General features: G+C 41.4%; 1 protein-coding gene across 36 annotated transcripts in view; it reads right to left on the bottom strand.

Moving 5' to 3' along the window:
* Positions 1 to 13,667, bottom strand: part of dlg2 (discs, large homolog 2 (Drosophila)) — a 259,394-nt gene that overhangs the window by 126,770 nt on the left and 118,957 nt on the right. For 29 of the 36 annotated variants that reach the window (XM_088088562.1, XM_088088568.1, XM_088088567.1 and 26 more), the window contains one exon: positions 4,994 to 5,053. The exons of the other annotated variants lie outside the window; for them this stretch is intronic. In XM_088088562.1, the coding sequence (XP_087944688.1) occupies positions 4,994 to 5,053 (60 nt within the window). The remainder of the gene's footprint in view (positions 1 to 4,993; positions 5,054 to 13,667) is intronic. 36 annotated transcript variants of the gene reach the window in all.

Here is a 13,667-nt window from a genome sequence, read left to right as displayed (position 1 = left end):
TCAAAAATATAATCATAATAACAATAAATGTATTTTTTCTGTAGTTTTTTTGCCCTAGTTTTTTATTTCTAATCATTCTTTTACTATTTTATTACAATTTCTGAGGCATTTCTCTCAAAAAAACCAAAGCAATTTATTCAAGTTACTCAGTTTAGAAAGGGTTGGATAGCTTGAGAGAGGTGTTTGAACACAGCACAAGAAAACTGATGTCAAACCAGGTTGTAAAGGGTCAAACAGAATATGCTGTTTAGATTACCGTCACATAATTTTGATTATTGTCATACTTGGAATAAAAGGGGAAAATGGTTTGCATGTAACTGTTGCCAGTCTTGCTGTTGGTTGCACTGTTGTGTCTGTGTCACATAGTGGCTTAAAAAGCCTAACAGAGTTTTTGCGAGGTTGTCTTCCATCGTGTGAATGAGAAGACACAGAAGAAGAAAAAAACAAGAGAGTGGATTAAAAAACTGATCTTATGCTAAGGAAGTGCGCTGTTGATCCAACTTCTGCTACCCCTCACCAAGAACAAACCACGGACTGCTTCTGCAACCTTCATCAAATTGCTATTTATTACTCTCAAACTTTACAGAGCCTGACTGACAGAGAAATAATTGCTGCCAAAAAAATGCATGTTTTTTTTTTTTTTTTTTGCAAACTGACATTACCATGGAAAGAGGGTGGCGATCGATATACATCGCAGAAGTTGGAATCAATAATGTCTTCCCTGAGTCACACTCTCCAGTGTGTGGTGCTTGATTCGGCCAGAGAGGGAGGGGTTACACTTCCTCTGGTCATAGACGAACCATAATTCTTGCCTCCCTGCTGCCTTTACAATTACACTGGCTGTATTAAAGTAATTTTTCATTCAAAAGTCCCAAGGCTGGGAGTAAACAAATGGGCTGAGCTCAGAATTCTTGGTCCTGGGACTGTTCACGACTCCCTTACACACTCGCCTCTTGCGCTCTGCCTTTCCCACACTCGCATTACAGATCCAGTCAGGTCCTCCTCTACGCCATGAGGGACCCAGCCCACCAGGAAATTACACCCAGAGAAAGTCAATAGTTATCTAAGCAGATGTAAACATGTGAGAATGTTGAAAACAAGAGTAGAGCTGAAAGGATGTATTTTATATTACTTCCATTACTGATTTATTGTTCAGTTATTCAATAAATTACGGAATTGATAGAAAGTCAAAAATATGTCTGATCTACATTAAAGACACACCAGTCTATAATGTGTGTCAGAATTGCTAAATTAGTTCCAAAGCCAAAAAATAAAACTAATTGATTATGATACGAGAGAGGAGCAAGCAATTATTTTGTTTGTGAGAGGACATTAAAACTGTGTGAAAATAAGCTTAAACTGATCATGTCATTTGTTTTTTTGTTTTGAAATGATGAGCCAATATCTGACTCAGGGAACTGTCCTCTTAAGCTCCCTCTCCATTTTCTTTTTTTGTAAAGGCAAGTAAAACTGAAAAACAAATCTTAATATGTATCAACAGTGCTTGAATAAATGAGTTATGGAACATATATCTGTGTATTCCCCGAGGGAGGGCTGAACTTGAAAAATATGATTTCTTCTTCATCAAATACAACCAAGAGATCAGACATTTTACTGATATTTCACTTTGCACAGTACGGATGAGTCTGATAGGCATATTCCCTTAGCATGCTTACTTTTGCAAGACATCACAAATAATTAAATAGTCAGGGTCCCAAAGCACCACAATGGTATATAGCTGTGTCCCAAGTCAGGGTCTGCATCCTTCGGAAGCTGCATTCGAAGGCCGATTACGTCACAGCGCTGCGCGAAGGCTGTCCCATTTGGTCACAATTCATAATATAATTCATAATTTCATTCATAATACGTGACGTTAGTAATGCTAACACGTAGCCACCTAGCAGCTCCGCCCGCTGACGGAGGCTCTACTGCCCGAAAAATCTGCTTCTGACGTGGACAGAGGCACTTATCCTCCTCCTCCAGCAAAATTTAAATAAAAAGTCAATTTTAAAAATAAAATAATTTCTTTGCTTTAGTGCCCCCCCCTCTCTCTTCCTCCCTCCCTCCCTCTCCCCCTCTCTCGGCCTCTCTCTCTTTTTCTCTCCCTCTCCCCCTCTCTCTCTCTGGCGAGCCTTGACGGCAGGAATCCACTGTCGTGGGGGTAAGGGCGGGAACATCTGGTGACGCAACCAGGAAATCCTCCGAAGGCTAGACTGTCCCAATTAACAACCGTTAATGCGGCCTTCGGAGGTGCCTCCGAAGGAGTCGCCTCCGTAGACCGTGTAGGCTGCGTCCTCCGAAGGATGCAGACCCTGAATTGGGACACAGCTTATGTTTCTATTTTAGTTTTTGTGGTGCCTAGTACACAAAAATTCATGTTTATATTCCTAACCTGAAATATTGTCCCATGAATGCCTTTAGTGGCCAACTTGGATTTCCGATTAACTCTTTAACGCGGGCAGATTGTTTAGATTTTTTTCAAAAACATGGCCAGGACAACAAGCAATTTATCAAGACATGACCCAATAATGAGCAAACAAAGTGTCAAAATGGCAAAAGAAAATTACCTGAAAATAAGAAAAAAAGAAATAAAATAAAAAAACAATCTATTTCATACATGTCATTATATTTTTCCCCCATACTTTATGATGAAATCAAACTCATTTGCTGAAGTTGTAAAGGGATACAGCTTGTGAAAGGCATCTGGACACAGCACAATAAAAATGTCCACCCAGGTTTTAAAGGATTAAAATTGGAAATTGGCATAACTATTCACCTAGACATCTCAGACAAATTAACCAATTTTTCTGTGTAACTTCGGCATGGGTAAAAGAAACAAGTTAGATACATTAACACTGAAATAAATAAACCTTCAAAAGCATGCAAGATTGAGTGTAAACTAATCTGATTTTTTCATAGTTTTCTGAGTTTTAATGTTTCTAATTTGTTAAAATCCTGACAAAAACCATTAATCAATTCAGCATGCAAAAGGTACACAGAAAATTGAGGTCAGTTGTCTTTGTATGATGGCTAGTTGAAAAGCAGGCCGATGACCCTGGGGTTTATATTTCAGGTTGGGAACATGAACATTTGTTTACAGAAAACTAAGTTAGAGGAATTTATCAGTGGGGTGCATGGAGACCCCATGTTCTTAAGAGACTAATATTATTAGAATGTTTAATTGCGATTCAATTTGAAATACTATTTATACAAAATACTATTTGTGACTGCCATTTTTTTTTTTTTTGCACACCAAAAATTAATAAATAAATAATTAAAACAAAATGTAGCCCAGTCTAAATGTGTCATTTCAGATTAATAAATATGTTAAAATGTAATTTCAGATTGACAAATGTTTACAAATAAGATAGATATGTTCATAAAATGAGATGAAATGTTACATTAAAATGGGTTCATATAAGTGTTAACAGTTGATTACAGATTAAAAAACGGAGCTATAGCGGACTAATAAGTCTTTGTCAGTGTGTTAATAAAGCTAATTAAAATTTAAACAGGGTTGTTTACAGTGTACAGAAGAGCAGCGTGATCAGTTCACCAACTAACCTCAGAGGGCCTTAAGAGTCCATCTTTAAGTTTTATTAATGGCATTGTTTGTTTTACGATATTGTCAGCCCTATTGAAAAGGTAGAGGGGAGGGATTTAACAACTCACAGACGAGCCACAAGTGTAAAGCTGCAGAAAGTAATTAAGTCCAATACTATGGTGGATGCAGAGTTTACCGACGAGTAACGGACGATAAGAAGCACGCATAGGTGGACCAGGAAACACTCTTTGCACCCACTGGATGAGTAGAAGTCTCCACTCAGCTATCACTTCATTTGGACTGCCAGCTGCCAGCTGTTGCTGTTTTATGTTTTTTTTATGTGTTTATATAATTTTTATCTAACTAAATGTCACGTGTCATGTTTGCATTTGATAAAGGTGTGTTTTGTGGTTAAAAAGGGAATATTAAGTTAAAAACATAATTCTTAGTTAAAACCAGTAATGCCTACTTTTCCTTCTAAGTGCACGGTTATTTAATTAAAAGCATGTAAATCTCTCTCCTGTTACACAGGTTAGCAAGGTTAGTCATAAATAAAAGTACCCAGGGCCCTGCCCATAGTACTACAACGCCCCCTAACTAATTAGTTAACCATACAGCTACATGGGATGGGTGCTACAAAAAAAAGAGAAAGAAAAAAGGATTTATGTTTTGATGAATCGGCACATTGTTATTACAATTACTTAAATTAAAGTAAGTGCTTTGATAGAAAACCTCAGTCAGTCAGTCGGTGCATCTCCAATCTCCTGTTGGTGCTAAAGCTGACAGTCGCCAACCTTTAGATTGCTTGACAAAATTAAAGCACCTGGTTCATTGTGCAGAGCCTGTACTCATCATTACATCTACACCTAACCCAATAAAATATTACCATCATTTACTGTTTAGGCGCTTAAAAAAATGTCCTCATAAGTGATAAACACAGATCAAAGCAGAGCATGCTGTAACTTTCCCTTCATATTGACACAGCCTTTCAATATTATTGTATGTGCTTCATCATTAACGTGTATGTTAAATCACCTTAACACATGACCTAGATGCAGTAAACTCTTCAACACATAGAAAAACATGAGCATTTAAAGAGACAGATTAACACCAGATCACAGAAACACCACAACAAGCACATGGGATTTGCTAGCAAGCAAATGGGTCACAAACACGCATGGGGTAATTGAAACAAAGTGTGGGTGTGACAAGAAAAGATCAGTGACCCACTAGAAAATTAAAAAAAAAAAAAAAAAAAACTGCTTTTTCAGGCAATGGATTGACGACAACACCAAAACAATGTCCATGCAGCACCGAGGGTGACATCAATCTTCTGGGTACAAGGACCCAGAAATAAGGGAGAAGTTTTAAATAATACCAAAAAATAAAAAATACAGGGGACTGAGATTCCCCTGAGATCAAATAAACATGAAAATAAAAAAAACTTGCCATGTAGTTTGCTGTGGTCACACCCGGGTATGCAAGATCAAAACGGGTAACCAGTGCAGGCTGCAGGTAAGAAACGAAAGACAAGATCACCAGCCAGTATACTAAAGAGAGAGAGAGAGGGAGGGAGAAACAGAGAGAGAGAGAAGGGGGCCTGATGCATCAGGATAAAAATAGCATTAGTAATGGTTACTGTCACATGTTGAGTTGGAGAAGGGAAACATGTTCACAGACTGGATGAGGATGAGAGGGAGTGGTTCACTCTGGCCCCCAGCATTATTTCTGTCAATGAAGAAGAGCCTCTTAACCCAGCAGGAGATATTCCCATCACACATCCATAATCTAATTCACTCATGATCGCTAATGAGATACTCGACTGATCTCAAAAAAAAAAAAAAAGTGTAACAAAACAGAATGATTTTGTGTTCACAGCTTGTCAATAAACACATCATGACAATGAGAATGGCTGCAAACTGTCAACATGCGAACAACTTGGCAACCAGACCTGAAAATATCACTCCTATGATAATGAAAGGGAACTTATTTTTTTGTTTCCCAGCCTTATTTTCACGTTTTGGTCTAAGTGACTAATGGGAACAACACATTTTTAAATTGCTGTGTTGAGTGTGAGAGAGAGGCTGCAATGTACCGTAAAACTTCAATTAATAGCCCAGGCTAATCTTTGCTTAAATCATTGAACTCACAAGGCTAATATTTGTGATGGACATCCATATGGGATGGGCTTTTAATTTCTTTCGCACAACACTACTGCTCAGCAAAAGATGGGAAATGCAATCAAATTAGTTTTTTAACCCTTTGAAACCTAGGCAAAAAGGCTTTAAAAAAACATGGGAAGAAGGTTATGAGCAACAAAAGAATAAATCACTCAGAGGTTAGGGAGAAATCCGTGAAAAGTACAACAAAAAAAAAAAAAAACCTGAAAATTTGCCAATCAGAACAAAACAAATCAAAAACAAAAAAAGAGAAAGTACAACAAAAAAGTACAAAACGAGAAATGACCTGGGAGAAAAAGATGCTCAAAATGTATAGTTATTCTCTAAAACAATTCTAAATATATAATTAAGAATATAGTTCACTGGACATTTTTCCATTGCTGTAAAAAATAAAAGTCTTCTATATCTACCAATCTCTCAATTACTATGCCAGTAAAACTGTCTTCTTTGGTGCTCATGGTGTCAGTAAAATTAATTGAATAATTTAATTGTTGAGAATCATCCAAGCTGTGTAGTATTTCCATGTTGACAAATTTTACACAAAGTAAGTGTGATCGAAGCAGCCAACTAATGTTATCTCCAGCAGGTAGCCAACAGCCCAGTTTTATACATCCAAAGAGATTCTATAAAAATGAACTGCATGGCAACCAGACCCGACCTCTAATTGAGACGGGCGTTTTATGTAAAAATGTGTTGCCACATCCAACTTGAACAAGGGACTGGGCGTTGAATTGGGACTAGGCTTTTATTTGAAGTTTTACGGTAACTACTTAGGACAGGTGCACCCTGTCAACTTACCCACTGAAAGTGCTTCTTTTGCCACTGACAGGCTCAGATTGTTATTATGATGATACCCTGAAGTTAACTTGTTCTGGAGCAAGTAGCTGCTCAGCATTAGTTACCATGGTGATATTTTATCCCTGTAAAACATGAAATAGCTTGGTAGCCCTGCTAATAAAAGAGTTTGACCAGCGGTTAAGGTGGTTAAGATGGCTGACTTGCTTAAAGTATGTCTTTCACATCATTTTTGATGGTTTAGCTGATCATACCAGCTTGTGATGGTCACTCTAGCTGGTTCATCCATTGAAGTTCCTGTAAAATTAAAACCAAATCAATCTCTTCGAGTATGGGACATTAACAGTGTCATGAGGGGTAAGTATGGTCTACCATCAAAGACCAGCAGGAAGTGGGTCAGGACCCTCTAAGACCATCTTCCACCAGCTCACTAAAAACAGCTACCAGACTAGGCTGGTTTTTAGCTTTTTCTTCAGCAGAGAGCACTGAAAATGTTAGCCTGCAGGCTTCTGGTAAATTGAGCAACATTCCTATCATGGCAAGCCATAAGAGTTTTTATGATTCAGCGAGCAAAACATTTAATTGAATAACCTCCCTCATTTCACTCAGAGATCTGGGCAACTATGGGCTCCTAATACTCAGCTATTGTTGGCTTACAGTTTCCATAATGTTGTATAAATATGCAAATAAAAGACAAACAGATCCAGCTCTGAAACACCATGTAATTATTGATTCAACAAAAATTTAAAACAATGTAAAATTTATTGACTGCAATGGCTGACTACCGCCTTGTGACCACAGAGGCCAAAGCTCCTGCAAAACAACAGCCTGGACTGCCTCGTAGTCTGGAACTGTAAACTGTCTCCTCTGACGAAGCACCATTTCTTATTCATCCAAAACTTTTCTCCAGCAATCATATTACTGCATGTAAAGCAAAACAGTGCAAACTTTTCCAGTGGGAGGGAGAAGGTTAGTCCTTTGTCAATCCAATGGAAATTATAGGCTATTTGATAAAAAGGCAAATGCAATTAATATCAAATTAGCTGTGGGGACAATTTTAGGTAATCAGAAAAATGGTAGGGAAATATCCTCACACCACCTACCATAAATTACACCTATGGCTACAAGATTGAATTAATGGCCACAGTTACATGCACACCAATATGGCGCTATTATTACAAATATGACAATATTTGGGATTTGATGCAGGTCATGTAAACAGCATATTACTTTAAAAATGTCCAAATCGGGCCTTTTTCCAAATTAAACATTTTCGTGAGGTATGGCTGTATCATTGAGGTTTTAATAGCATAATTACAGCCAAGTCAGAATATGTGTCTAAACTGGGACTTTAACTGCAGTTTGTGACATACGGCCTTTTGTCTGTGTACAGTCAGCTCTGTGCATTGTCATGGATATGTTTTACACAAACCAACTCATCAATAGTTTGCAAGGCTGGTATAGAAATGTATGCAGAAAAGCCTACATTTTTGCACGTAAACAGGAATATTTGTGAAATATTCACTATCATTGGAAATGTTGACAGCTTACCAGGAATATTGTCTTTTTCAGAAGAAGTGCAAAAATCGAAACATTTTGTGCCTGCTTGTGCATGTGAACGTACTCAGTATGTTAACACGCACAAATAATTCTATTGTTTGCCCGTAATTCAGAATATCCTGTTTACATGACTGGTATCAAATTCAGAATACTGTCTTATTTGGAATCATAGGGGAATAGTGTTTACGTAACCATAGCTACTGTGAAACTGAAACTGTTTAAAATCTCATGATGTGAACTGTGGACTCCTTTTCACACTGAAATAGCTGCAGCATTCAGTGATAATTGTTTTATCAGTGTTTTTTTTTTGTTGTTGTTTTAGTTTCTCAAAATGATTTGGTGTAAGATCTCAGTTCCTTAATGCAAAATTTTATGATATACTGCAACTGTAAAGGCAGAAAACTAATAAGACGTATGACCATATACACCGCCTAGCTTTACAATTCAACCAAATCTACATGACAAAACGTGATTTGACTGCAGTGGTCATGCTGGCTGCTACCTGAACATTTCTTATTTATTAAATATGAATATCATTCAAATTTCTGTCCACTCACAGGCATTGTAGCACATTGACAATATTAAAACATTGCAAATATGTGTAGTTAGATACAGCCTTGTTTGTGCAGTGACAAATAATAATAACAGTAATATTAATAATTTTTAAAAAATTTTATTTTTGCCAATTAAACTAAATATTTTTAGATTGTGGGAGAACCGGAGCACCCGGAGAAAACCCACATATAAGGGGGGAGAGTGTACTCCACACAGAAAGGTCTGGCCGGAACCAGAACCTGACTGTGAGCCATCAGTGCTCACCACTGATGGTGTACTTAAGAAGGAAAATAGCAGAACAAAGCTGTGTTCACACCGAAAGCAATGAAGGCAGCGTTGACATCGCATACAAAGTAAACGCAAAGATGTTAATATAATCGTGATGCGCTGCCGTGATTGTTTGATAACTAATAAAGAGTGTTTGAGTCTAGGTTCACCCTGTCTCAGGACGTCTAGCTATCCCTTTTTGCCTCACTGCAAACCAAGTTAGCTGTTAGCTGTCTCCCCACAGTTAGTTATCTAAACGTATTAAACATGCGAGCAACACATGGTGGAAATTTGCAATGCATTTGGTACGAACACAGCATAAGACATTAAAGTGAAGGGAAAGATATAAAGATGGAAAAATAGAAGGAAATGGAAAGCAGTGAGGACTGGAAGCAGAACCTTCGTAGATTAACTACTCAAGGCCTTCTGGGCAGCAGCTTGATGTTTTCCTGACGCCGTTTAATGGCCCTTGTTTGCCTAGTGGCATATCTGGGCACATTTTCACCATTCTCTATTAAACAGTACTGGGGCCGAACCGGACGCCCAGGGGGAGGACGTGGTACTGCAGGTCCTTCCTTTGAATGAATAGGTGGAAGGCATGTCTGCTTATTGTACTCCTTGTGAGTTAGCTGCAGCTTGTCCCGTTCCAAGAACTGTTTGGTTGCCCGCGTTTTGGCATTGTGGTAAGTCGGCAATGGTTCCCATGTACCATTAACACGATGGTGGGGCGCCTCCACCACAGGAGGGAGAAAACATTGTCCGACTTCCTTTGATGAAATGGGTGGGAGGCGGGTCGGCGGCAGATCGCCCTTTTTGTACTCCCTGTAAGTAAGCTGCAGCTTGTCACATTCTAAGTTCTGTTTCGTTCTCTGGGTTTGAGCAGTCGCATACCTGCCCAATGGTTCCATTGTGTAAGAGGCACGGTATTCAGGCTGATCGTCCCTATCTAAGTCACAACATCTTCCTACAAGTGATGTCTTTGTGGAAAGGGGTGGGAAGCGGGTCCTCTGCAGATCACTATTACTGTAATCTTTGTAAGTTAGCTGCAGCTTGTCACATTCTAAATACTGTTTCATAGTCCGGGTTTGAGCAGTGTCATATCTACCTAATGGGTCCATAGTATAGTTAGCAAGGTAACTGGGCCCCTCCTCCCCATCTAGGTGAACGCACTGGCCTTCAGGCCCTCTCCTTGTAAAAATGGATGGAGGGCATGTTTGCTCTGTACGCTTTAAAATTTCTCTTTGGTAAATATCTGAGACATAAGCTGATTTCGAATTAATTTTGCTTTTTTTGTGGCTCAGCTGCTCAAAGGAGTCCCAGTACTGTTTTTTATGCTGCACTTCTGCTACAGCTCTAACTGCCCTCTCCTCTTTGGGTCGAACCCTAGACGCTGCGGTAATGCGCTGATACTCAACAGGTGGTATTACAATCACCTCCTCTCTACTTGGGGTCCCAAGATTGCCAAGTAGTAGTGTATTTGTCGAGATGGAATCCCCTCTCATTGTTGTCTGTTATAAGGTTCACGTGCAGCGGAAAATTAATTAAACAATGTCTAAAACAGTTAGCTGAACAGTCGTGTTTGCTAACAAACTATTAAGATAGATAATGCTGTCTAAATGTGTGGTTACTGACGCCTCGAGCCGGCTAACGAAATGGAAACTGTCAAGATAATAGGGACTCCAGACCTACAGACCTAATGGATTCAGATCAAGACATTCTTTGTTCTTTATGACATCACTTATGACATCACATCAGCAGCTGGTGACATCATTACATTCTAAGTGACATCACTTGCCCTTTATCACATCATCACACATACATTCTAGCCTTTCAGTTGAAGTAGTGGGATCACATTTAACCGGTGTTTCAGTTTATATACAGTAGTTTCATTTGTTTAGCAAACTATTTTGTACACCGGCTAAAATTCATTTTTTCATTGGACCAGCACTAATAACAGAAGACCATGAGACCGGAATCCAGCTCCACAAATTCAAAGAGCAGCTCTAATGCCCGCAATTACTGCATGCAGGCCCCTACCTCTCAGTTGGACTCAGCCTTCAAGGTCAACAATCAGTCCCAGAAGAGACAAGGAGAGCTGAAGAGAGATTTCACAAAAGAGGGAAGGGAAAAAAGAGCTTTGAGGGAAAGGAAATGTGGCATCAATAAGGCAGACCTGCCTCATAAGGAAAGCCAGATTGATGGGATCAAAGAGAAAAAGCTGAAGGATCTCAGAACAACTGGCCTTCCTGAAAAACACTGCAGTAATGGGGAAATAAATATTGGGTCTCTGCATAAATCTCCACCTTCAACATCAGCCAAGCTACAGTCCTATGATGCTTTAGCAGCAAAGAAAGTTGTTGCAGGACAAAGTAGATCCACTGCTGATGCTGAGGGGTCAAACAACTGTTCAGAACATAGGGCTGAATCGTTGGCCAGATTGGGAACTGGTCAAACTCACAAGGAAACCAGTGACATTGATCAGAGGCAGACTTTCTTCCCTTCAGTTTTCAATGGAGACAAGGTACAGTCTGCAGACTATAGGGCTGATCTGCAGCCCCAATATTATTTTGCAACAGGTGAGTCATTGCCCAGATATGGCACTGCAGATACAAGACGCATAAAAGAGAACCAGGAACACATCAAGCTGCAGCCAACTTACAAGAAGACCGATCCTCAGCCGAAACGCCAGCTCCCCATCATTACAAACAAAGTACCTGCAGGATGGCGCTCTTCCTCTGGGTGTTTGGAGGAGCCCCAATATCATTTTAGGGAGACGGGCAAATCATTGCCCCAAAATGCCACTGCAGATACCAGGTACACTGAGCAGCACGAGCAAGGCCAGACTAAGGCTGATCTGCAGCCAACCCACCTCCCCCCCATTTCTACAAAGGAGGCACCTGCAGGACGAGGCTCTCCTGCTGTGGGTATGGGGGAGCCGCAATATTATTTTGCGACAGGTGAGTCACTGCCCAGATATGGCACTGCAGTAACAAGGTTCATTAAAGAGAGCCAGGAACACATCAAGCTGCAGCCAACCTACACCAAGGAGAGAAAGGCCGATCCACAGCAGACACGCTTCCCCCCAATCATTACAAATGAAGCACCTGCAGGACGGCACTCCTCCCCTAGGTGTTTGGAGGAGCCCCAATACCATTTTAGAAAGGGGGGCAAGTCACTGTCCCGATATGCCGCTGCAGATACCAGGTACAGTGAGTGTAGCCAGGTATGCCAGACTAAGGCAGATCTGCAGCCGACCCACCTCCCCCCCATTTCTACAAAGGAGGCACCTGCAGGACGAGGCTCTCCTGCTGTGGGTATGGGGGAGCCGCAATATTATTTTGCGACAGGTGAGTCATTGCCCAGATATGACACTGCAGCAACCAGGTCTATCAAACAGAGCCAGGAACACATCAAGCTGCAGCCAACCTACAGGAAGGAGAGAAAGGCCGATCCACAGCAGACACGCTTCCCCCCAATCATTACAAATGAAGCACCTGCAGGATGGCCCTCCTCCACTAGGTGTTTGGGGGAGCCCCAAAACCATTCTAGAAAGGGCGGCAAGTCACTGTCCCAATATGCCGCTGCAGATACCAGGTACAGTGAGTGTAACCAGGTATGCCAGACTAAGGCAGATCTGCAGCCGACCCACCTCCCCCCCATATCTACAAAGGAGGCACCTGCAGGACGAGGCTCTCCTGCTGTGGGTATGGGGGAGCCGCAATATTATTTTGCGACAGGTGAGTCACTGCCTAGATATGGCACTGCAGTAACAAGGTTCATTAAAGAGAGCCAGGAGCACATCAAGCTGCAGCCAACCTACAGGAAGGAGAGAAAGGCCGATCCACAGCAGACACGCTTCCCTCCAATCATTACAAATGAAGCACCTGCAGGACGGCCCTCTTCCCCTAGGTGTTTGGAGGAGCCCCAAAACCATTCTAGAAAGGGGGGCAAGTCACTGTCCCGATATGCCGCTGCAGATACCAGGTACAGTGAGTGTAACCAGGTATGCCAGACTAAGGCAGATCTGCAGCCGACCCACCTCCCACCCATTTCTACAAAGGAGGCACCTGCAGGACGAGGCTCTTCTGCTGTGGGTATGGGGGAGTCCCTCAGACAGAGCCAGGAACACATCAACCTGCAGCCAGCGTGCAAGAAAAAGCGTAAGGCCAAGGCACAGCTGACCCACCTACCCCCCATTGCAACAAAAGCAGCAGTTGCAGGACGGTGCTCTTCCCCTCAGGGTGTTGAGGTGAGCCAACACCATTTTAAGGAGATGGGCAAATCACTGCCCAGATGCGGCACTGTGGAAACCAGGTACAGTGAACAGTACGGGAAACGTAGCACGCCGCAGCAAACTCGCAAGGACAAATGCAAGGCCAATCTGCAGCAGACCCCCCTTCCCCCCATTTCCACAAGGGAAGCACCTGCAGAACAACGCTCTCCCCCTCAGGGATTGGCTTGGCCCCAACACCACCTACATCAGGGCACGGGTGAACCATTGCCCAGATATTCCACCGCAGAGACCATGGCCATAAAAGAGCGCCATGAACGCAACAAGCTGCAGCTCTTTTGATCTAATCCCCCCATCTACATTCCCTCTATTTCCCTCTTTTCATCCCCTCCTTCATTTGAATGTCTTCTTATTCTGCTATTTCCCCTATCCATTACATTATCAGTGGTGAGCACTGATGCCTCACAGCGAGGTTCTGGTTCAGGCCAGATCTCTCTGTGTGGAGTTCATCTTTTTCCCATGTGGGTTTTCTCCT

The sequence above is a fragment of the Plectropomus leopardus genome, chromosome 15 (assembly GCF_026936395.1).
Source record: "Plectropomus leopardus strain MGB_pleo_1.0 chromosome 15, ASM2693639v1, whole genome shotgun sequence".
In the NCBI taxonomy this organism is placed as follows: domain Eukaryota; kingdom Metazoa; phylum Chordata; class Actinopteri; order Perciformes; family Serranidae; genus Plectropomus; species Plectropomus leopardus.
The sequence above is the reverse complement of the archived record's forward strand: the minus strand, read 5'-3'. Positions and strand labels throughout refer to the sequence as shown.